General features: G+C 49.6%; 3 protein-coding genes across 5 annotated transcripts; 2 read left to right on the forward strand and 1 right to left on the reverse strand.

The window, feature by feature from the left end:
- The first annotated feature begins 32 nt into the window (after positions 1-32).
- Positions 33-5,479, forward strand: GNB3 (G protein subunit beta 3). Of its 2 annotated transcripts, XM_080913851.1 has the most exons (10): positions 33-116; positions 295-381; positions 640-678; positions 2,065-2,171; positions 2,248-2,311; positions 2,418-2,580; positions 2,686-2,752; positions 2,845-3,046; positions 4,179-4,395; positions 5,193-5,479. In XM_080913851.1, exons 2-10 carry the CDS (start codon positions 325-327, stop codon positions 5,297-5,299), a joined length of 1,023 nt encoding a protein of 340 aa, XP_080769977.1. In that variant the 5' UTR covers positions 33-116; positions 295-324; the 3' UTR covers positions 5,300-5,479. The 2 variants fall into 2 exon arrangements, with proteins under 2 accessions (XP_080769977.1, XP_080769978.1); XM_080913852.1 differs by lacking the exon at positions 295-381 and having other exon boundaries at positions 61-116.
- Positions 5,480-6,758: 1,279 nt separating this feature from the next.
- CDCA3 (cell division cycle associated 3) lies at positions 6,759-9,307 on the reverse strand (the record flags this gene model as incomplete). Its single annotated transcript, XM_080913853.1, has 6 exons — positions 9,229-9,307; positions 8,868-9,006; positions 8,343-8,469; positions 7,401-7,694; positions 7,203-7,306; positions 6,759-6,914 (listed from the first exon to the last, which is right to left on the reverse strand). The coding sequence occupies exons 2-6, from the start codon at positions 8,976-8,978 to the stop codon at positions 6,759-6,761; spliced, it is 792 nt and encodes a 263-aa protein (XP_080769979.1). The 5' UTR covers positions 8,979-9,006; positions 9,229-9,307.
- Positions 9,308-10,075: 768 nt separating this feature from the next.
- USP5 (ubiquitin specific peptidase 5) lies at positions 10,076-24,049 on the forward strand. Of its 2 annotated transcripts, none has more exons than XM_080914842.1 (20): positions 10,076-10,225; positions 12,933-13,058; positions 13,988-14,054; positions 14,161-14,294; positions 14,384-14,529; positions 14,786-14,970; positions 15,558-15,652; positions 16,462-16,655; positions 17,215-17,286; positions 17,566-17,653; positions 17,771-17,896; positions 18,419-18,572; positions 18,830-19,004; positions 19,559-19,647; positions 20,467-20,658; positions 21,112-21,255; positions 21,332-21,477; positions 21,684-21,837; positions 22,095-22,179; positions 23,431-24,049. In XM_080914842.1, exons 1-20 carry the CDS (start codon positions 10,115-10,117, stop codon positions 23,522-23,524), a joined length of 2,577 nt encoding a protein of 858 aa, XP_080770968.1. In that variant the 5' UTR covers positions 10,076-10,114; the 3' UTR covers positions 23,525-24,049. The 2 variants fall into 2 exon arrangements, with proteins under 2 accessions (XP_080770968.1, XP_080770967.1); XM_080914841.1 differs by having other exon boundaries at positions 10,080-10,225; positions 20,467-20,589.
- Positions 24,050-24,181: the final 132 nt, after the last annotated feature.

The following is a 24,181-nucleotide window of genomic DNA, read 5'->3' on the forward strand; positions in this document are numbered from 1 at the left end:
GCCAGGCCAGCTCCTCTGGCAGCAGAGGGGGGCAGGTGACAGGCAGGCATCGCAGCTGAGACGGTGAGGAGGCGCCTGAGAAGCGGAAACCTGGGAGAAGTCCAGCCAGAGCCCAAGTAAGAGGGAGCTGGCCGGCTCTGCCCTCTGGGATAGGGGGCCCACAGGGAGGGCTCAGGCAGGGCTGGGATTGATGCCCAAGAGGGAGAGCCCCCTATCACAGGAGTAGGGCAGGATGGAAAGAACAGAAACATGGTCTGACGGGGACTCCTAACACCTATTCCACGTCCCTGGCAGGAGCCAGAACTACCCCTCGACCTGTGCGCCATGGGGGAGATGGAGCAGCTGAGGCAGGAAGCGGAGCAGCTCAAGAAGCAGATTGCTGTAACCCCTGAGCCCTTATCCTAGGGACCTTGGAGAACAGAACTCAGGACATGTGGGAGTGTGGCCTGGGAGGGATTGGGTTCACTCTTGGGTGATACTTTAGAGACCTCTGATCTAGAAGGTTTCAGAGACTTTAAACTTGGACCTCACATTTGAGACCTCCTCCCAACTGCAGAGCCCCATGCCCTCCCACGTGTGAGGTGCATGTGTATGCCCCCTACCATACCATAGCCTCCCTGATGCCCGCTTTCCCCGCAGGATGCCAGGAAGGCCTGTGCGGACATCACTCTGACTGAGGTGAGACCTTCTGCCCCTCTGAGGCAGGACATGATAGGAGGGGAGAGACTGAGTAAGCGCTTCAGGACCAGCAACATACTGCTGCCTAAGCTTTTAGCACATTCTGTCCTTGAAGTGAGGAAAGACATTCATGAATTAATTCAACAAACGTCTGTTAAGAGCTGCTCTGGGCCAGCCACACTGGTCTTCATCCCAAGTAGTGAGGACGGAGGGGGTGTGCAGGACTTCTCTTAACAGTTGTCTAAGGTGACATTTCATCGATTTTAAGATGCATGTTTTGTGACAGGTTTTCCTAGAATCGAGATGCATCTAACAACACACGATACCTCATTAGCCTATGTTTCTTCCTTGTTGATACAGAAACTACTACTATTTCTTAGAATTGATAGCCCAAGCCAGGTCAGAAGGCAGAGGCAGGATTGGAAGTTCAAGGCATGCCTAGGCTGCAAGAGTGAGTTTAAGACCAGCCTGTCTCAAAGTAAAAAGTTGAGCTAGGAAAGACAAATTCAAAAGGAAGACATAAAGTTGGATGGAGGTAGGAGGCAAAGGGTGGACATGGGAGGAGTTGGGATGAGGGGGGCAGACATGACCAAAATGCCTGTGCAAAATCACCAGACAATTAATGGAAATATTATGTTAAAAAAGAAAAAAGCAGAAAGGGCCTGGGAATATATTTCAGTGATGGAATTCTTAGCTAGCAGACTGAGGCCCCAGATTCAATCTACAGTACTGAGGGGCAAGAAAGATAATAGAATCGATCGAATTAATTATGTACCTAAGAGCAAACGTGAGAAAGGTGCTGGGCTAGACGCTTAACTACATAATTCTATATGACTTCCATGGCAACTCTGTAAGATAAAGGCTCAGGGGAAGGTGTGACGATCTCCTGAAGGTGACAAAGTATGGCAGACCGAGTCTGCAGACTCCATAGGCTTAGCAGCTAGGAGGCTGCTTGTGGCTGTGTGGAGTGGAGGACCGGATTTCAGCAGGTGCAGACCCAGGTGATGGTAATGCCACAACTGTGTGCCACCTGTGTGTGAGAACGGGCACCTACCAATGCGATACCACCTGTGTGTTTCTTTCCCCAAGTTTATGTTTAGTGACCTCATACTAGTAGCTTGAAGTGGATCAAGGTGGGACTATCTCAGCAGAAGTTCCTCTTCCTCCTCCGTATGGAGACACCTACTAAACTCCCACTATACTGTTTAGCAACTTGCCACAGTGCTATCTGAGCACCTGTCTACCAGGAGGTAGACAAGTCTCAGTCTCTCTAGATCACTCTCTCTAAGGTTGGGGAATCTGTTCAAGTGTCTGGTCCTCAGCAGAAGCTCCTCCAGAGCAGGGGCTGTTGCAGACATGTGAGACCCAATACCCCTTTCTCTGCAGCTTGTGTCTGGCCTGGAGGTGGTGGGGCGAGTCCAGATGCGGACACGGAGAACATTAAGGGGACACCTGGCCAAGATCTATGCCATGCACTGGGCCACTGATTCTAAGTGAGGATCCAGAGGGGTCTAAAAGGGAGGGGGAGGCAGGGAAAGAGGGATGGGTGACAGGCACCTTTTTCTCCAGGCTGCTAGTAAGTGCCTCACAGGATGGGAAGCTGATCGTGTGGGACACTTATACCACCAATAAGGTACCAGCCCTTCCTACCCATTCTTCCTGGGGATGCCATGCTTAATCTCTGTCCTGTTTGGCTGAAGCACCGGTCCCTCCTGCCCCAAATCTACCCTACCTTGCAGGTGCATGCTATCCCACTGCGTTCCTCCTGGGTCATGACCTGTGCCTATGCACCATCAGGGAACTTTGTGGCATGTGGGGGGCTGGACAACATGTGTTCAATCTACAGCCTCAAGTCCCGTGAGGGCAATGTTAAGGTCAGCCGGGAACTCTCTGCTCACACAGGTGAGAAGTTCTCTTTCCCTATGCAGGGGGTCAAGAAAGTCCAAGCCCCTGGCCAGTTATGGGCAGGACCTTGAGGCAGGGCACTCTCCTTCTAACCACATCCAGGTTATCTCTCCTGTTGCCGCTTCCTGGACGACAACAACATTGTGACTAGCTCTGGGGACACCACGTGGTAAGGGTTGAGTGCTGTGGGTGCTGAGGAAGGTCACCCTGTCCTGGGCAACTGTGGCATTTCTCTGCGATGGGCTCCCTCTCTCCTGGCAGTGCCTTGTGGGACATTGAGACGGGGCAGCAGAAGACAGTGTTTGTGGGACACACTGGTGACTGCATGAGCCTGGCTGTGTCCCCAGACTACAAACTCTTCATTTCGGGAGCTTGTGATGCCAGCGCCAAGCTCTGGGATGTGAGGGAAGGGACCTGTCGTCAGACTTTCACTGGCCATGAATCAGACATCAATGCTATCTGTGTGAGTGCCCCACCATGCGTGCCTTCCAGCAACTACCTGAAACCCCGAGACATGTCTCTGACCCACTTCCGCAGTGCCCCTGAGCCCTTTCCTTATGGTTTTTAAACATAATTTTACCTTGTAGGATAATTTCAAAGCCAATGACAAGGAATCCTATGTTTACTTCTCCCAGACTCACCGTTAACATTTTGCCACACTTGCTTTACTGTTGTCGCCAGACACACATGCGTACACACACTCACTCACGCTTACATCCTTCCCTGTCCTGTGTGGAGCTGGAGCTCTAACTCAGAGCTTTCACATGCTAAGCAGGTGCCTTACCACCAAGCCACATGCTAGGTCCTCAGTCCTGGGTTCTTTGAGAGTAGACTACATATATCATGGCTCGGTGCTCCTTAAATACTTCCTGGAGGGGAGAAGAGGATGCTGGATTCCCTAGGACCAGAGTCACAGTTATGAGCTGTCATGTGGGTGCTAGCAACTGAACTTGGGTCCTCTGCGAGAGCAAGTGTTCTTAGCTGTTGAGCCATCTCTCCAGCCCTAAGTTGTTTAAAAAACAAATTCCCCTTAAGAGAAAGTATTATATACCTCTGGCTGGCCCAGAACTAGCTCTGTAGACCAGGCAGGCCTTGAACTCAGAACTCACCTGCCTCTGCCTCTCAAGTGCTCGTGTTAAAGGTGTGTTCTACCACTGCCTGGCAACATTACATCTTTTTGATGAGGGTACACTGGTTTTCTATAATTCCCCTCCAAGTATACCTATTATTCTTTGTGATGACTTTCAGGTTATATGCCTGGACCTTGTGTCATTCTCACACAACCTGATCTAGGCATTTGGGTAGTAGCAGTAGGAATCTGATCTTTCTCTGTGTATGACCCTGGGAGACCTTGGTTCTCTTGCCTGCAACATGGGAGCATGCAACATGCCTGCCTATAGTGCTGGAGTTTTGGACAGAGAGAGGTTTAAGAACAGTCAGTGAACAACTTTGATGCAGCTGGCTGCCTCACCCTAACAAGAAACAGACCCAGATGCTAAAAGAGTGGCTTATACTCTCACAGTAGGAGCCAGGAAGCAGGCAGGAAGGCAATGCTGCCCCAGGTCTGAGCCCTAACCACTTAACTGTATCCTCAGTTCTTTCCCAATGGGGAGGCCATCTGCACTGGCTCAGATGATGCCTCCTGCCGCCTCTTTGACCTGAGGGCAGACCAGGAGCTGACCGCCTATTCCCATGAGAGCATCATCTGTGGCATCACGTCTGTGGCTTTCTCGCTCAGTGGTCGCCTGCTCTTCGCGGGCTATGATGACTTCAACTGCAATGTCTGGGACTCTCTCAAGTGTGAGCGCGTAGGTAAGGGTCTGCCCCAGCCTCACCGGCCTTCCCTCTTTCTTAGTTCTCTTCAGGGGACACCCTCCCCCACTACTGATCCCTAACTGTTGCCTGTCAGGAGCCTTGGAAACCAACACCCTTTGCTTCTGAAACTAAGACCACGTTCCCTGAACAGAAGGTGCTCTAAGCAGCCCATCCCCTGCCTACTGCTGTGCCTGCTCCTTTTGTTCACCCCAAACTGTATACCTTAAAACCCGTACTGTGGTTTCAGGGCCACACACTTAGGAAGTGAAAGCCTCAGGGAGGTGTAGTTGAGAGTAAATCAAGATGTAGAGAGCTCCAGAGTCCTAGAATAGCCTACAGGTTTGTCTAGAATTGGTCTACTCTAGAGTGGAAAAGGACAGTCGGACCAAGAGCTGAATGAAAATAAACCCTCCCCTCCCCAGTCAGGCCCCAAGGCCTATTTATTTGCTTACGTTTTGAAGTCCCTCATACTTGTCACTTCCCTGGGCCTTTCTTTTTTTCTTTCTTTTTTAAAAAACTTAGAAACAAAGGACCCCTTTGGGCCCTTCAAAGTGGCCCTGGCCTTCTTCATAACACACTGAATTACTAATCAGTTTACCCTTGCCCCACCAGAGACTCAATCTCTTGATGGAGGAACTGGCCCGACAAGAAATCCTTCTCCTCAGGGCTAATCCTCCTTCAGTTCCTTAGTCTCCATCAGGAGCAGTCTAGTTCTCCGAAGCCAGGGCTTCTGTGCTGGCACAGACCCTTACACAGCGTGGCAGAGTGGGCTGACTTTTTCCTCCCTTCCTCAGGCATACTCTCTGGCCATGACAACAGAGTAAGCTGCCTGGGGGTCACAGCTGATGGGATGGCTGTAGCCACTGGTTCCTGGGACAGCTTCCTCAAAATCTGGAATTGAGGAAGCTAGAAGAGGTGGGAAGCTGTGAAGGTTCTCGGCTGGCTCCTCCCATCCCCTTCTCCTTAGGGTCAGTCTGCTATAACCTGGGGCCATTCCCAGTAAACTTCCTTTTGAGAGCAGGTGGGATTATGGGAGTGTGCCTTTTGAAGCGGCAGGGACTCAAGGGCAAAGAACAGCCCCATTTCCTCCATTGCCTCTCCTCTCCACAGTCTTCACAGTTACTCCCTTCATAAATGAACAGAATCCTTCCCACCCTAGAGTCCTCCTGGGCTACCAGTAGCCTTTGTCTAGACCAGGAATGGCTGCAGTACCCAGCCTATGACTATGGATGTCAGACCTAGTCTCCCGGCTCCCTTCCTGACACTTTCTCTCTTTCTGTCCTTTCATTTTCTCTTATCACCTAATAAAATGTAGCATCCTGGTACCTCTGTGATGCCTGGCTTCCATGCCCACTGTGCTCCAAGAAGTCCGAGGTCCCATTAAAGGGCAACAAGCTATTACATGTGCTGGGAATAAGGCTAAGGTAGATGCAGGCAGGAAGGATGGGGCAGAAGCTGAGGCCTCTTAGGGAGGCCGAGTGGTGGGGGGCATCTAACAGAACGCTACAGACGAAAATCAAAATGTGTGCAAGCCCGAATAGAAGTTGGATAATAAAGGGCCCTGGGGGCCATTAAAGAGTTTCAAGTGGGGTAGTACCATGATCATTAAGCTTGTCAGAAAAACTGCCCTTACTGTAATGCAGTCTCTAAAAAGAGACTAGATTGGCCCTCTAGAGGCCCGTGGAGGGTGAGGCAGGTGTTAAGAGATTTAAGGGGAACCAGACTCAGTAACAGAGTCCTCATCTGACATGAGCAAAGACTCTGGGCTCAATCTCCAGCAAAGCACACACATGCTCAGGCAAGACAGGGGAGGAGAAGACATTAAAAACATACAATCACCAGAATCTAGTGACAACCTCACAGATGTCATATTCACTATGACGACCAAAGGCGAGATTTAGGCTTGAGCAGCTGGATAGGATAGGGAATAGGCGATGAGGAATAGCTTTTAGGGAAAGAATTTTATTTTACGGGAACTAATGCTGAGCATTTATGTAGAGAGGGACCTGAAAACTACAAGCAGGTAAATAATAATTAAACCCAGACAAAAGGGGAAGAGGAGAGGACGGCCAAGGGCAGAGCCCTGGGAAGCACCAGAACTTAGCCTACAAAAATGAGGCTCAGGAATGGGGAGAGCTACCTAAACAGTCTCACAGGCCCCCCGGGCTGCCATTCTATACATAGAAGACACTGAAGCTTTGGTCTAACTTCTTAAAGCATCATTTAAAATCATCTACTTTAATATACAGGAAACACGCAAAGCATAAAAGAATAATGTCCAAGTACCAAAGTTGGTAGCCTGAGAGGAATCAGAAAACAGGACTTTCATCGGTACCCTTGGGGAAGAATTCATCACAGAGCTAGCTCTTCATCAAAGCGAAATGCTGATTCTCCTTGTCATGGTCCTGGTTTTGTTCCCACGTTCCTCCTCCAGTTTTCAGAAACCTTCCAGTTCCGAGAATGACTCCATCCTTTAGGTCTTTAACATTTTCACTTAGGGCAGAAGGCCGCTTACCCTGCAAAAGGAGGTGTATGAGCTGAGGGGCCAAGGGGTGCTGTTAGGGAGAGGCAACAGCTGGGAAAACGGCCTCCCACTTTAATGAGGGATCCTTTTGTTTATATGTGTATGCCTTATGACAAAAGGCATCAGATCCCCTTTATAGATGGCTGTGAGTCACCATGTGAGTGCTGGGAATGAATCCTAGTCCTCTGAAAGAGCAGCCAGTGCCTCTTAACTGCTGTGCCATCTCTCTAGCACACAATGATAGATACTTGGTGACAATTTTCACCCCCTCTTCCTTTACCTGTCGCAGTGCCAAGGTCCCAGGGGAGTTGTCATCCTGCAGGATGGTGAGCGGGGACCTCCCTAGAACCTTGCTGCTTGCTTTCCGTCTACTGCGCTTAGAACCTTTGGTAAGAAAGGTTTTGTTAAAGTAAGGACTCAAAGTTGAGGGCTCACAGTTTACTTTCTCTTCCGTCCATCTTGGTCTTCAGTTTTGTACCTGAGGCCTGGGGTGTCTCTGGGTCTCTGGAGGGCTTGTCTGAGTTCTGGCTGGCAACTATGGTTTCTGTGGATTGTTTTGCTTCCTCCTTGGTAAATGCCTGTTTGGAATCGAGTTCAGGCTGGCTCCAAGGCAGCAACTGGTCCTCGAGGGATAACTGAGGATCCAGAGGCAGGTCCAGTTCAGAAGATAAAGGAGTTTCCTGGGGCAGAGCAAGCTCTGGGGAGGAAATCGATTTGGACGCTTCTGTCTCAAATACTTCGCTCAGCTCTTTCACCAGGGGGCACTGAGGGTCTAGAGGGAAAAAGGGAAAGAAGCTGCAGCTTCCTGCTACAAATCAAGCAGGGAAAGATAAAGAAGCATTGGGGCTCCTGCTCGGAGGGAAGGGGAATGGGAAGAATGAACCAGGATGGGAGGAAAAGGTGTGGAGAAGGCTGAGGTGAGCACTGGCTGGTATCCCAGCCAGGCTAGGGCCATGGCAGTGCAGGCAATCTGAGCGATTCTAGCCCTCCCAGTACTAAAGCAGGAATGCCTCCAGTTCCAGGCCGGCCTTGGCTACAGTGGGAGCCCTTGACTTAAAAAGAAAGAAGGAAAGGACAAAAATACCAGATTAGTGGACAAAAGGAGCTTGTGGCCAAACCCCTTGGCCTGAGCGGAACCCCAAGAAGCTGCATGGTAGAAAGAGAACACTGACTCCCTAAGTTATTCTCAGACCTTCACACATGAACTGTGCCAGGTGTGTGCTCCACCCCCCAAAATCAATGTAAGAAAATGTCCAAAACAGGAAGATAGAGCCCCTGGCATGCTTAAGACCTTTGGTTCAAACCCCGGAGCAACAAAAATTAAACAAATAAACAACAACAAACAGTAAAACAAAAATGGTCATGACAACACCCTAGAATAGGTGTCAATTTCACAGGCATCCCCTGATCCATCACTTACCTGTACCACTGATCTTCATGGGTGTCCTTGCAATGCCAAGGGTCGGAGAGCGGGGATCTGGGTCTTGTGCCTGTTTAAGACTGTTCAGCTGTTCTGCTGGTAGGCTTGGCTGTGGAGAACTCTCCACCTGTCAATACCATGGGTTAAAATAAGTCCCGGCCCTGACCTTCATCTCCTCCCCATATTCCCAAGCCAGACCTGGCACTGACCATGCAGCCTGCCCAATGCAGACTAAAGAATGCAGAGAATTGCCAGGCATGGTAATGGCACCTGCCCTTTATCTCAGTACTTGGGAGGCCGAGATAGGAGGATCTCTATAAATGTGAGGCCAGCCTGGTTTATGTAGTGACAGGGGCTACACAGTAAGACCCTGTCTCAAAAACAAATAAATAAATAATAAAAGAGAGAGGAATGGAGAAAGTTAGGCTCCAGTGGCTGTGGGGATGAGGACTCATATAAACAAGCTAGGAAGAGGCCCATAAATCCAGACAGCTTCCCAGCATTCCCCACCCCAGCCCAGCATACCTGAATAGGAGTGCGCTGGATGCCAGCAGTAGGTGAACGAGGGTCTGCTACTCGAGCCACATGCTTGTTGCGTGGCAGAGGAGTACCTGAGATGCTCTGAGTAGAACCCATCTCCACTAGGGCTGGGGACGGGGCCCGTCTGTGCAGATGCAGAGGAAGGGATGTCCGTCAGAAGAGACTTACTGCTTCCGTGTCGGACCTCTGACCCCAAACCCACCCGATCTTCCCAGTTTCCAGCAAAGGAACCTCCGGGTCGCTAGCTCAGAGACGTTTGCGGGGATAATAGGTGGAGCTTTTTACTGGCGCATCCAGGTCTGCCGGAGCCTTTGGACTTAACCATTAATCCATTCACATCACTTACCGGGCCCCAGCACGACCTCTGGGCGAACAGCAGCTCGAGAAACAACTCCCAAAGCCTGGAGTTTCAAACTTCCCGCCACGCCCCCTGCCCTGACCCTATTGGCTGAGCCGAAGCCGACTCCCATAGGTCAGTTATGGAAAACGCGTCCTCCAGAGCAAAAAGCCATTGGTCTGAAAGGTGTCTATCATGAGGACTGGCCAATGGGCTGAAGACTAGCTTGCCCTCCCGTTGTGTCTTATTGAGCTGGGGACTTTTGTTTTGTATCGGCCTGTCAGCGGTCGACGTGATGGGTGCCACTCAGCTTTTCTGTTTTATTAAACAAAGTAGAACGAATTATTACACTATAAGCACACCAGCTGGAGACGGAGTTACTATGGTTTGCCTCAAGCAAGACAGCCATCCTTATTGGTTGACGGAGTTATCACATGTCTCTCAAAGTCGGCTTCATTGACTACTGCTTTTCAAATACCAAGAAGACAAGTGTCTCTCTGCTTTCCGATTGGACGAGTCCTTGATAAAGTTTCAGTAACCAATGAGTTTAAACAGCCGACAGGTTCTGCTTTACACGTAAGACATTCTTCTAGAGTCCTTGAATCAGAACACCTAGGACTCAGAGCCCTCCTGGCGCCTCCACATGAGCACTTGGCCTGGAAGAGCAGGATTGGTCCTTTCGGCCATCAGTTATACCGACAGCGCTTCTTATTGGCAGTCGCTAAGTGGGGGCAGAGGGCAGAGCGCCAGGAGGCAGGCTGAGTCCAACTGCCGATCTCGCGCGTCTTGCATTGAGCGCATGCGCACGGCGAGTCGCGCTCATTGGACGCGAGAGCAGGAGGGGTGGGTACTAGGTACTGTGGGAGCTGCTGTGTGAGGAGCTGCTGCCGGTGTCATGGCGGAGCTGAGTGAGGAGGCGCTGCTGTCAGTGTTACCGACGATCCGTGTCCCCAAGGCGGGAGACCGGGTCCACAAAGACGAGTGCGCTTTCTCTTTCGACACTCCGGTAAGACCATTCCCCACGCCAGCGGCAACCACGACTTCCATCGCCCTGGTCATTCGGCCAGGCCTGCAAACCTTGGGCTACCGCCTCCTTGCGATGCACCCTGGGATTTGTAGTTTTCTTCGTATCTCTCTGCTTTTGCTTTCCATTATCTGTAGCTGTAGTATGACTACCACTCCCGGAAGCTACGGCTCTCGCCCTGCCCATACCTGATCTCGTGAAGCATTATGGACATTGTAGTTGTCGATGTCTCTTGTTCCCATTCTAAGCTCGAACTGGAACCCGACCGACGAACTACATTCCCCAGGCGACTCTCAGAAAAGGCCTTGGAGGTGGCCTTGCGCAGGGCTCCCCGGGTTTTGTAGTTTCATGTAGGAGAGTAGGGGCGACTCCCCACTGTTCTGGGCAAGGGTTGAGGTTGGGAAGGTATGTATCCTGAAACTTCTAGTCTGGAAGAGGATGCCAATCTGTGAAGAAGTCCGATTTGGAGAAACACTGAGTTAAATAGCCTCCACTCGAGGTTAATATGGACAGGGGATGGGGAGGTGGGTCATTGGTCAGGAGGAGGAAAAACACCCAGTGAAGAGCTCTAGCGGTTTTTCCTTTGAAGTGAACTATAGCCGCGACCCCTCCTTTTTCCTCCGTCCTTCACAGGTTGCCGAGACAATCCCCCTTTCAAGTGTTCCTAGAGAGGATGCTAAGGCCCCCTTCTCATCTTGCTCCCACTCTTGTCTGGTTAGACAAAGCCGCCACCCACACTGTGCTTCACGTTTTACAGGCTCCACCTTGTACCTCCCTTCCTGCCGTTCTGCCTTCCTGTGTCATCTTCAGCTGGAGACAAGCCTCCAGGCCCTAACTGAAAGGGCTGCAGTTTGGTTGGGATCCGCCCCCCTCATTACCCCTCCCCTCTAGCGGTTGTTGGGCCCTGCCCAGAGCGTTGGGCCAGACCAGCTCATGGCCTGAAAACTGCAAGTCAGACTGGAAAGGCTTCATTAATGCATCCCCAGTGCCGAGTATAGCAGCATGATGTGATGCCCAGTTCAGGACCAGTCCTGTGATTTGTGGTTTGCTTGGTTGCCGGGCTTTGATTAAAGCCCCAGATAATGCTCTGCTTCTAAGTTGGCCTTGGTAGAAGTAAAGGAGGATTGCCGATCGGGGTTTTCTATCCGCGCTGAAGCCAGCACCTCTTATTTTTATCTGAAGACCTACTTGAGTGTGTCTACCTTCTTCCCAGGAGGGGAAGGTAGATATCAGTGCGTCTGTGTTTACACATAAAGCAAGACATTTGTTTACTCTTAAAGACAAGACAGTTGTTCTTGTCTCTCCTTAGTATCTTATATGACTGAAAAATAATGGTTTCGTTTGTTTATTTGCTTTGTAATTTTTCCAGCATCTTTCTGAGGCAAGGTATCTCCAGCCTACTTTAGTAACAGACGGAAGCTCATCGGGTCATTTTCTGATTCTTTTTATGGAAGAAAGAGAGTGTAGCTAAGCTTTTTGGTGAGAAATGCCTTATTAATGAACACTGCAGTCTACACTATTCTAGGGAGTGGCACAGTGCAGTTTACTGGTCCACTAAGTGCCTTAGATACTGTCCTAATTTTACTGTCACAGTGGAGAAAATTTCAGGGCCTCTCAGACTTGTATTCCAGGAAGAGGGTGTCTGTTGCTGAAAGCCTTGGATCTGAGATAACCTTTTCCAGCATCTCTCACCTTCTCTATCACTGTTAGAGTGGCACCCACACTTAAAAACACACTGGAAGACTGCTTTCGTTTTAGGGGAGCCTGTCTTTTCCCAGCTGTGATTCAGGATGGGAACTGATCTTCCCTGTTCTTGAATTTTGTGTTGTCTGGCTATCTCAGCAAGTGTTTTGAGATTGTTCATAAAAGGGATCTCTCAAATGGGTGTGGTGGCAACAAACCTGTAACCCCAGTCAGGCCTGGGAGGCTGAAACAGAACAAAAGTTTAGGTCATCCTGGGCTACATAGTGAGTTCCAGGCCAGCTCAGGTTACCAGAGGAGAGCCTGTCTCAAAAATAAACAAATGAAAGTTAATAACAAGGGGTTGCTTTGAGGTGGCAGGTTGGTGGGGCTCTTACAGGGGAGAGGGCTCAGGCAGGAAGTGGCTAGTGGCTAAATGATAGATTTCATAGCCTAAACTAGCTTCAGGTTCAGCTGTGAGTCCCAAACAAGGTATTTTCCCCCGAACCAGGGTTTTCCTGTAACAGAGAGTGTGACAAAGGAGAGGTGTGACCACTGTCTTGCTTGGTGCCGCCATCTCTGCCTGTGATCTAGGAGTTTTTTTCTGAGTTACGGACATTAGGTAGGTTTGTCTGGCTGGGGACCATATGCAAGTGTAGATCTTTTTTCTCCCACCTCTTCTAAATGTAATCCCTGACGGTGCGAGCCCCTTTACTTTCTGGAGCACCTGAGCCAAAGAACAGGTGAAGGGATCAACCTTCTCGGTTGATTAGTGAGTGTCAACATCCACTCAAAGAATCGGTGTCTGAGCATTGGTCAGCAGCCTCCAGAACTTGTTGGCTGTTTTCAAATTCAGGTTAGAGAAGACCTTCAGCCATATATTATGTCCCAGAAGTGCTAAAAGCTGCACAGTATTAGGAAACAAACACTTTCTGACTCTTGATCCTTGGTTTCCCCACACATACAAGCCTTTTCCCTCTTGTGTTTCCCCACTTTGACTGCTCTGCAGGAGTCCGAGGGTGGCCTCTATATCTGCATGAACACATTCCTGGGATTTGGGAAACAGTATGTGGAGAGACATTTCAACAAGACAGGCCAGCGTGTCTACCTGCACCTCCGGAGGACCCGGCGACCGGTAGGCACAGGGACTAAAGTATGGGCTGGGAACACCCAGACACACTTCACAAGGAGCCTGCTTTGAGTGTCTTCCTTCTTAGGGCTATTGCCCTGGTGAAAAACCATGACCAAACAAGTTGGGAGAATGGCTTACACTTTATTTGGCTCACACTTCCATACCATACTCCACCACTGAAGGAAGTCAGGACAGGAATTCAAGCAGGGCAGGAATCTGGAGGCAGGGGCTGAAGCAGAGGCAATGGAGGGGTTCTGCTTACCAGCTGGCTCAACCTTATAGAACCTAGGACTGCCAGCCTAGGGATGGCATTTACAGTGGGCTGGACCCTTCCACACCAGTCATTAATTAAGAAAATGCCCTATAACTATGATTCAAAACCTTTGTAATGCTGTAACTGCAACCGTTCCTCATGTTGTGGTGACCCCAACCATAAAATGATTTCTGTTGCTACTTTATAACTGTCATTTGCTGCTGCTGTGAACTGTAATGTAAATGTCTGATATGTGACCCCCGTGGGGGTTACAAAGCACAGGTTGTGAATTGCAGTCCTACAGGTTTACCTACAGCCCAATCTTATGGAGGTACTCCTCAGCTGAGGCTCCCAGCTCCCCGCTAACTCTAGCTGTGTCAGGTTGACATAAACTGGCAGCAGTCCTCTGACTTGGTATTGCCCTTTGCTGTCCTTCCATGCTCTTATTTGTGTCAATAAACATGACTGTTGATTGGCTGCATTGCATGGTACAGCGACCTGTTCTTTCCTCCCCATCTCCCTCCTTTCTTCTGCCCCTGAGGCTCACTGCTGGTCCTGACCTTTCACCGGGTAGCCTTAGCTAGCTTGGAACTCTTAGAGATCTCGCTTCTGCCTCCCAAATGCTAGAACAAAGTCATATACCATCACATCAGGCCCTCTGAACCTCCTTTTGTTGTAGAAAGAAGAGGACACCAGTGCAGGCACTGGAGACCCACCTCGGAAGAAGCCCACCCGGCTGGCCATTGGTGAGCTATCTGCTAGGAGAACCCTAAGCCTGACCAGTGGCCTCAGAATTCTGGAGGGGAAAATGGTAGCTGCCCTACTTTCTTCCTCATTCTCTGTCCTACCTAGGTGTTGAAGGTGGGTTTGACCTCACCGAGGACAAGTTTGAATATGATGAGGATGTGAAGATTGTCATTTTGCCGGATTACCTGGAGATTGCTCGGGATGGGTTGGGGGGGCTTCCCGACATTGTCAGAGATCGGGTATGCATATCTTACCACCCTTACCTGAGATTCTAGGGCAGGAGGGGCTGCTAGACTTGGGGTCCTGGCTGACTTCTCAGTTTTTGTAGGTGACCAGTGCAGTGGAAGCCCTACTTTCAGCTGATTCAGCCTCTCGAAAGCAGGAGGTACAGGCTTGGGATGGGGAAGTCCGCCAGGTGTCTAAGCATGCCTTCAACCTCAAGCAGTTGGACAACCCTGCTCGGATCCCTCCCTGGTGAGACCTGGGTCCTCTCATCTCTGGGCACAATCCCTAAAGCAAGGGTAAGAGGCCATCTTTGTATGGGAGCTGGTAAGAGAGAGGGTAGAGAGCAAGCCCAGAAGAAGATATGGAGGAGATATAGAACACAGGGGACATCCAGAAGAGAGAAGATGGGCTCTTGGACTGGCGGGGGGTCTGCAGACTCCCCTCTCACTGCCACTCCCATAGACCCCAACCCACAATTCAGCTAATTTTTTTCTCCCTGGGCTAGTGGCTGGAAGTGCTCCAAGTGTGACATGAGAGAGAACCTGTGGCTCAACCTGACAGATGGCTCCATCCTGTGTGGCCGACGCTACTTTGATGGCAGTGGGGGCAACAACCATGCTGTGGAGCACTACAGGGAGACTGGCTACCCCTTAGCTGTTAAGCTGGGCACCATCACACCCGATGGAGCTGGTACTTACCTGCCCTTCCCCACTTACTGTGTTCCAGTTACTCAGGTCATGTGACAGGAATAACATAGATGCATTCCCGATACATCAGCGAAAGACTTTCACAGATCCTGGCCATCGTGATCTGCTTAGTAACTGTCTTTCCAAACCTGTCTTACTGTTGTAGCTAATGGTGCAGGGGTATAATCAGAGTCAGAATCAACACTGGGTGTGGGATTGCACTAGTCATATCTGTTATCCCAGAACTTAGGAGGTGGAGGCAGGGGGATCGGAAGTTGAAGGTTATCCTCAACTATATAATGAATTTGAGGTTAGCCTGGGCTATTTGAGACCTATTGTCAGAAACTAAGAGGTGTACACACTGAAACATACATGTATTAAAAAAGAAACAGTTTCACTTCTTATCCTGTTTGACCCTGTTTCTTCTAACAGTCAATCCCAAGGGGCTTTGTGCCTCGCTAATAATGTTCAAGTGAGTCAGGAGGGTGGTCCTGCTGTCTGTCTGTCTGTCCTCTGGGCAGGCAGTAGAGCTGGTGCATAGGCCAATGCCAAGCTTTGTCCCTGCTACCCTGTGTCTGCCTTTTCCTCTAGATGTGTACTCATATGACGAGGATGACATGGTTCTGGACCCTAGCCTGGCAGAGCACTTGGCTCACTTCGGCATCGACATGCTGAAGATGCAGAAGGTGAGGGACGACCTCACCCCCATAGCTTCAGATTCTCATTCCTGCCTCTGTGGCCCTTTTGTGCCTGAGGCTGAGGTAACCTAGGCCCCAAAATATATGAAATTCTCTTGAAGAGAACTCTTATCATTTGGTCATGCAGCAAATACTACCAAATATTTGTTATATGCCAATCACCATGTGAATAAAATAGACATGGGCATTGGGCAGTGGTGGCACATGTCTTTAATCCTATCACTTGGGAGGCAGAAACGGGAGGATTTCTGTGAGTTCAAGTCTAGCCTGGTCTACAGCGAGAGTTCCAGGATAGCTAATGCTATATAGAGAAACCCTGTCTCATGAGAAAAGAAAGAAGATAGGAATAGTTCTTGCTTTCATACACATGGTGTAGTATCATGGCAGGTCTTAATCATGTTCCCAAATAAATGACTATTTGTAAACTCCTGACAAGTAGTATGAGAGAGTATGAAAGTATGGTACTACCATGGTGTATGGCAGAGCCCTGACCTGGCTAGGGAACCAGGGATGCTTCTCTGATGAGTGTTCTTCAGTAAAAACCTAAAGGTAAGTAGAAGGACGCCAGAGCGGGAAAGGACATTCTGGGTAGGGAGGAACTTGGTCATTTCGCTTCCCCATTCAAGTGTAGTTTTGGGTCTAGGATGATTCCCAGTCAGAGCTTAGAGATACATGATATTTAATATGCCCAGGCCCCTTATTCCATAAACCCTGGGCTATATCTGGGTCTTGCCCTAGGCTCTGGGAAACTTCAGGATTTAGCTTCCTGCAGTGTCTTAAGTCTCTCTTCCCTGCAGACGGACAAGACAATGACTGAGCTGGAGATAGACATGAACCAGCGGATTGGTGAGTGGGAGCTGATCCAGGAGTCAGGCGTGCCACTGAAGCCTCTGTTTGGGCCTGGTTACACGGGCATCCGGAACCTGGGTAACAGCTGCTACCTCAACTCCGTGGTTCAGGTTCTCTTCAGCATCCCTGACTTTCAGAGGAAGTGAGTGATCCTTTGTCTTTTCTACTGACCTGTGCTGGGTACCTGTGCTACCCAAGTAGGGTTTAGTTTACCACATTTTTGCATTACTTAAGGAGTGCCATGAGAATGGAGGCGATGGAGGGGGAAAGATACAGTGGCTGAGAATTATTAGTTGGCTGAAACCAAATACTTTTTAACATCTTCGCTCCTTTTCCGGTTGCCAGTCTCTTTGCTTACTGTCCTTCAGCTGTCCTTGGTGTCTGTGAGCTTGCTCTCATTCTTAGACTAGCTCTGTTCTACCATCGCAGGCATGCTATGAGGGGAGCATGTTAGAAGCTTCCCTAGTCACCCTTCCCAGTGTAGAGCGGAAAAGAACAAGAGAATGAGCTGTGTTTGTTCTGACCCTGGGCTGCCTTGGGAGAGAAGCCTGGAGAGTGCCTTGAGTGCCTTGGGCACACTGTATGCTGTCTTGACAGGTTGCTATGGAGAAGTGTGCTAGAACTCTAGGGAAAGCATGTTCATGTGATTGGTAGATAGTGTATCCTTTCCTTTTTCCTGCTACTCTTCTTTTGCCTCGTAGATATGTGGATAAATTGGAGAAGATATTCCAGAATGCCCCAACGGACCCTACCCAAGACTTCAGCACCCAGGTGTATGTAGCCTACAAAGGCTATTGAGAGTCTCACAGCTTTCTACCTTTCTACACCATGACCATCTGGGGTGGGCCTGAGTAGAGACCCTGAACACTTAGAAGCTGTGGACTGCCTCTTGTGCTGAGTTCCTATGCAATCTAAGGTGTCCCCATCCCTACAAAGCCACACACAGAGTCTAAGTTGGGTCATGAGCAAGATTGAAGGAAAGAGAAAAAGATGCAGCTTCCAGGATCATCAGTTGACCAGCTAAATGATTTTCTTGGATATTATTACTACAGGGCGAAGCTGGGGCATGGCCTTCTCTCTGGAGAATATTCTAAGCCAGCAATGGAGTCAGGTGATGGGGAGCAGGTACCAGAACAAAAGGTGAGTTTAGGACTTTATCCTTTTCAGAGTGTAGAATTATACAGAGAAGCTAAGATCTAGGGGGTGTCTAATTAGGTCATTTGGTGCCTACTGAATCTCTGCCCTGGCTCCGTCTAGGAAGTTCAAGATGGCATTGCCCCTCGAATGTTCAAGGCCCTCATTGGCAAGGGCCACCCTGAGTTCTCCACTAATCGGCAGCAGGATGCCCAGGAATTCTTCCTACATCTTATCAACATGGTGGAGGTAAGGATGGGACAGTGTCAGAGAAGCCACTACTGGTTCTCCCGTTGGCACCCACTTGCTCCCCCACCTCAGTCCCTGTCACTTAGCTGTCTGTTTGCACTTGCCTGCTCTGTGCGTAGTAGTTGCACAGAGGAAAATAGTCAAGACAAGTGATCATTTTTACCTGTGATTCCTACTTGTGGTAAATCCAGTTAAGCTTAGAACAGTAGAAACCTTAAGAGGGCTGGGAGGTGGGACACAGAGGTAGAGCACTCGCCAGCAAAGCACAAGTCTCTGGGTTCATCGCAACAGGAGACTACTTAGCACTTCTGCAGAAAAATACAGGTACAGTCCTATAGTGGCCAGAAGTGAGGCTTGAGGGTGGTTAGTTAGGGAAGGCTTCTACTCTGTCCTGCATCCCTGTGTACCTGAGTGGCATCTTCCAATCCACTGCCATTTCCTACTGGCTCCCTAGTAAAACTTTTTGAACCTCAACTTGTTCCCCGGCTGCCCAGACCTTCCATTCCTGCCTATTTCCCATAGAGGAATTGCCGGAGTTCTGAAAACCCAAATGAAGTGTTCCGCTTCTTGGTGGAAGAAAAGATCAAATGCCTGGCCACAGAGAAGGTTAAGTACACTCAGCGAGTTGACTACATCATGCAGTTGCCTGTGCCCATGGATGCAGCCCTTAACAAAGGTAGCTTGCTCATTCGGCAAGGCCTTGGTATGAATGGAAACCCAGATCTGAAGCTGAACCACAGTGGGGCTGGGCTAATCCTTCCTGCAGCTTGTTAGCATTGTTGAGATGGGAGGCAAGGTACATGAGGCGCATGTGTCTAGTGGGCTTTGGGGGCTAGGGAGATGGGAATAACTTAGGGTGCAAGGCCAGCCAGCAAAGTTGAGTAGAGAACAAGGGGCATCCTCTAAGACTATACCCCCTGGTATTTTCACCAGAGGAACTTCTGGAGTATGAAGAGAAGAAGCGGCAAGCCGAAGAGGAGAAAGTACCACTGCCAGAACTGGTTCGGGCCCAGGTGCCCTTCAGCTCCTGCCTAGAAGCCTATGGGGCCCCTGAGCAGGTGGATGACTTCTGGAGCACAGCTCTGCAGGCCAAGTCTGTCGCCGTCAAGTATGTCCTTAGACCTTGATGGGGTATCACCAAAAACATTCTGCCTCTTGGCTGTTTGCTCATCTTTTTGGTGGAGAGCTCAAGATTATCCCTTGGGCCTCAGGGTTCGGTTTGTCCTTGAGGGTACCAGGAGTCTGTAGCAGGGATAGACATGGGTGATGACTTCATTTCTGACGTTATCCTTTCCTGACTCTTCTGTAGTGCGAGTTTGGTTTCCACTATGGCCTCTGCACTTGCTCTCCATTATGCTAAGCCCAGGCCCTTAGTGTCATCTGAAGGCATAATCTGGCTTCTAGAAAACAGCTGCTTTTGGCCTCTGACATGGTTTTGAGACCTGAAGAGGTGCTTCAGTTTTAGGGACCAAGTCCTCAGCCCATTGCTGCTCCTGCAAATCAAATACATGGCTTCTGCAGCTCCTTGTGCACACCCCTGATCTCTACCCAGGCAAGAAGAGAAGGGAGTATCTTCTGAGACACTGGACTTTATCTAAAAGAGACCAAGCCCAGTGTAGAGAAAGGAGAACTCTGGGGTGCCAGCACATTTTCTCTCTCCAGGACCACACGGTTTGCCTCCTTCCCTGACTACCTGGTCATCCAGATCAAGAAGTTCACCTTTGGCTTAGACTGGGTGCCCAAGAAGCTGGGTATGCTGTTCGGGATGAGGGTGGTGATATAGAAAGTCCTAGGAAAAGATAGTTTAACATGTATCAACTAGTGTTCCTCAGATTTTTCTCTGAAAAGGGAAGCATTTGTGTATGTTTCAAAATGTATCTAATTTGAAAAGATACTGACTAAAACTTCTTTGGGTTTTTCCTTGTTTTTGAGACTATGTAGCTCTGGGTGGCCTGGAACTTGCCACGTAATTCAGTTGGCCTCACACTCAAAGAGCTGCCTGGCTAGAACTATTTTGATAGTCATGACCAATTGTATTGTTACAATTTTTCTACTTGATGTCAGTGCTTTTTTTTTTTTTTTTTTAAGATTTATTATATGTAAGTACACTGTAGCCGTCTTCAGACACACCAGAAGGCATCAGATCTCATTACAGATGGTTGTGAGCCACCATGTGGTTGCTGGGATTTGAACTCAGGACCTCTGGAAAAGCAGTCAGTGCTCTTAACCGCTGAGCCATCTCTCCAGCCCATGACAGTGCTTTTATTGGGTTAATCTTGAAACAGGTCTTACAGGTCTCTGGCTCTAACCTGACACTACTGATTTATCTAGATTTTGTGGAGAAGGAAACTGAGACGTCCTGACTGTAGAGACCCCTTGCCTGTCTATCACTTGTGGTAGATTTAGAACTGCAATATAGTCTCTTGACTCCTACACGCCCACATATTTCCATGGTTGGAACTACTAAGAGCAGATCTAAAACATGGCATAGGAGCTTAAGACTCTGCTGTACTTTTGCAGGTCAGCATCAGGAAGCTGCTGAAATGACCTTTTCACCGTTCCAATTGCAGATGTGTCCATTGAGATGCCAGAGGAGCTAGATATCTCCCAGTTGAGGGGCACAGGGCTGCAGCCAGGAGAGGAGGAGCTGCCTGACATTGCCCCACCCCTGGTCACTCCGGATGAGCCCAAAGGTAGCCTTGGTTTCTATGGCAACGAAGACGAAGACTCCTTCTGCTCCCCTCACTTCTCCTCTCCGACATGTTAGTGATTCTTCTTCCTGCCTGTCTCTCTCCCTTGCTGATGGGGGAGGGCTTCTCTGTATTACTTCCTTCCCATCCTTTATGTTTCTCCTCTCCTCCCTTCCAAATGTCCTCTGTACCCTTGTTAGATGTGAAGACTGGCTGGAATTCCAGCTGCATTCTTAAGATGGATGTCAGTAACACTGGCTAATCTCCTCCATATCTTTGTTATTTCCTTGGTTTGGGTTGGACAGGGAAGGGGTATTGAGCTCCATAAATGGCAGAAAACTTATCACCTTTGGGATACCAGGTTCACATTTGCTTGTGGTTATTTTAGTTCTGGTATGAAATGCTTATCTATGAAAGCGAAAAGTGCACACTAGGTGATGGGAAAGGCTAGAGGCTTGGCATGTGGGAGGATGAAGAAACCAATGGAAACAGCAGCAGGAAGTCACCGTGCCGATTCTGCCACAGCTCCCATGCTGGATGAGTCCGTCATCATACAGTTGGTGGAGATGGGCTTCCCCATGGATGCCTGCCGGAAAGCCGTGTACTATACAGGAAACAGTGGGGCCGAAGCAGCCATGAACTGGGTCATGTCACACATGGATGATCCAGGTAGGCATGTGTGGGTAGCAGGATGGGGCAGGACCTCCATCCATCCCCCAAACACTCATCCCTTCCTCATCCACAGATTTTGCAAATCCCCTCATCCTGCCTGGCTCCAGTGGGCCTGGCTCCACAAGTGCAGCAGCTGATCCCCCGCCAGAGGACTGTGTGACCACCATTGTTTCCATGGGCTTCTCAAGGGACCAGGCCCTGAAAGCTCTACGGGCCACGGTATGCACTGCCCCATGGGACTTGGAGTCCATGGGGGAAAGTGGGAAACAGTGGGAGTAAGGTTACATTAACACCTTTTGGTTAGTGGTACCAAAAGCCAGTACAGTGTGGTTGAAGCTGGCTGCTCTTTTTGTGACTGTGATAGCCACAGTGTCGGTGTGCCTGCCTGACTCTTTAGGAAAAATAACACTTCCCTCCTTTCCAAGAACAACAGCCTAGAGCGGGCTGTAGACTGGATCTTCAGTCACATTGATGACCTAGATGCAGAAGCTGCTATGGACATCTCAGAGGGACGCTCAGCTGCTGACTCCATCTCTGAGTCTGTGCCAGTGGGACCTAAAGTCCGCGATGGTCCTGGAAGTGAGTGTCCCCAAGAATCAGGGTAGACCTGTGGCTGTCTGCTGTGCAGCCCCTCATTCTAGTGCTGTGTGTTTCTCAGTCTGAGGGGTCAGAAGCTCCGTCTCTCTGATGGGTCTTGTGAGGGTGGAATTCGAGGAGCTGAGGTGCCTTTTGCCTGTGCTCCCTGAAATTCTAGTTTTGAGTTTGAGCTGTTAAATACCGTCACACAGGAATCCCTTGTGTTTTCTCCTCTGCTTTATCTTTCTCTTCTCCCCCAGAGTATCAGCTCTTTGCCTTCATTAGTCACATGGGCACGTCTACTATGTGCGGTCACTATGTCTGCCATATCAAGAAGGAAGGCAGGTAAGTGGCTAGCAGTACTCACTGTGAAAGAGGAGGTGCTGGTGGGAATGGGGAAGGGCGACCGGGAAGCCCCTACAATATTTGTGGGAGAAGATTTAAAAAAAAAGCCTCCTCACAGGAATAGTTAAGCCGCATCCCAGGGCTAAATCTGTTTTTGTAAATGAAGTTTTACTGGCACATAGTCATGCTTGTTAATGGGTTGCCTGTGGCAGCAGTAAAGTTAAGTAATTGTGGCAAAGACTAAATACTCAGTGAAAATGACAGTCAGTAGCTGTGTGTGGTGGCTTATGGCTCAGGGTCAGCACTGAGGTGGAGACAAGGGAGCCAGCAGTTAGCGCTCATCTTTGGCTATGTGGTGAATGAGTTTTAAGCTGTCCTGTGCTCTGAAACCCTGTCTCCAAAGGGGCTGGGTGGGCTATAGAGATGCATGTATATCTGAGCGCGCGCGCACACACACACACACACGCACACACACACACACTCACTCACTCACTTTAGAAACAAATCCTTAAACACAAGCGGGGGGGGGGGGGTATAGAAGAAGATAGTGGTCTCTTTGGCTCCCAGCTTCATAGGAATGGATGGAAGGTGAGTGTAAATGCTGTCTAGGCTGACAGGACCCCAGTGAGGAAGGGCACCTGCTGCCAGTCTGGACAGCCTGACTTGGATTCCCAGAACCAGAAAACTTCCCTCTGATCTCTATACACACCATGGTTCAAGTGGTCATTAGTGCAAAATAAATATGACTTTTGAAAAATACATCTGGGCATGGTGGCACACACTGTGCTGAGATTAATCCCAGCACTTGGGAGGCAGATATATGAGTTTGAAGTCAGCCTGTTCTACAGAGTGAGTTCCAGGACAGCTAGGACTACACAGAGAAACCCTGTCAACAAAAACAAATACAATCTGGCTGGATGTAGTCATACACACATTTAATTCCAGCATTGGGGATGCAGAAGTAGCTAGATCTCTTGAGTTTGTGGCCAGCCTGGTTTACATAGGGTTTCAGGACAGCCAGGTTTGTTGGGACCCTGCCTCTAAATGAACAGTCTGAGGACATCAAATGGAAAATGAGATTTCAAAGCTTTATTCAGACTGCTAGCTGGGTGGTAGATTTGGGGATGTAGGCATGGAATCAGAGTCAGGATTATTCCACATGCTCCTCAAGGGCCATGCCTGAGAGAGGGACATGATGCACTGTGAGGACCTACTGTGTTCATCCCTCTCTGTTCTTTCCTCATTTCCCAGGTGGGTGATCTACAATGACCAGAAAGTGTGTGCCTCCGAAAAGCCACCCAAGGACCTGGGCTACATCTATTTCTACCAGAGAGTAGTCAGCTAAGAGCCTGCCCTCAACCCTTACCGCTCAGGTGGGGGACAGACCATCTGGCATGAGGGACAGGGACCGAGGGATGGACTTGATCCCCCTGCTCTGTACCCTTTTTCTTTTTGTCCCCAGAAGCAGGAAAGAGCTGGAGGCCATAGGAGAATGGCCAAACAAAGAGGAGGGGTACTCATTAGACTTTGGGAATAGAGCAGGGGTGGGACAGGAAGGGGCCAACTGCCTGTCCACAATGGGACCTTGTTGCTTCTTTCCCCTGCCCTTTGAATCCACAGTGCTCTGCTTCTCTGTGATGGCCCAGCCCCTGATATGGGGAGGGGTCTTACCTGTGTGTGCGTGGATGTGGCTTTATGCATCTTTCCAGGGGAGGGAGCGACTGTGCCTCCCCTCCCCTTATGTGTTTGCTCCCTTGTGGTGGGGCAAAGGAGGCTATGAGGGAGATAGGACCCTCCCCCACACCTTTTGCCCTCCTGCCTCAGCCTCCGTTCTGTCTTTATGGTCCTCTGGGAAATGCCAAAATACACGATGTGAATAAAAGTACGATGGCTGGCTGGTCTGTAGTTCTCTTGGGGAGACTTGTGCCGGAAAGGCTCGCTGGAAGGGGCGGGTCCAGAGAGGCCCAACTGGGGTTCTTTGTCCTGCCACCACCCCCAGGCA

Source organism: Micromys minutus (assembly GCF_963924665.1).
Source record: "Micromys minutus genome assembly, chromosome: 3".
NCBI classification, from domain to species: Eukaryota; Metazoa; Chordata; class Mammalia; order Rodentia; family Muridae; genus Micromys; species Micromys minutus.

Bases quoted from the DNA above. Each gene is read 5' to 3' on its own strand.
- GNB3 (XM_080913851.1), top strand. From the start codon at position 325: ATGGGGGAGATGGAGCAGCTGAGGCAGGAAGCGGAGCAGCTCAAGAAG. The intron at 2,172-2,247 runs GTGAGGATCCAG...CTTTTTCTCCAG, and splicing joins CACTGGGCCACTGATTCTAA to GCTGCTAGTAAGTGCCTCAC. The intron at 2,312-2,417 runs GTACCAGCCCTT...CCTACCTTGCAG, and splicing joins ACACTTATACCACCAATAAG to GTGCATGCTATCCCACTGCG.
- USP5 (XM_080914842.1), top strand. From the start codon at position 10,115: ATGGCGGAGCTGAGTGAGGAGGCGCTGCTGTCAGTGTTACCGACGATC. The intron at 14,530-14,785 runs GTGAGACCTGGG...TCCCTGGGCTAG, and splicing joins CCTGCTCGGATCCCTCCCTG to TGGCTGGAAGTGCTCCAAGT. The intron at 15,653-16,461 runs GTGAGGGACGAC...TCTTCCCTGCAG, and splicing joins ACATGCTGAAGATGCAGAAG to ACGGACAAGACAATGACTGA.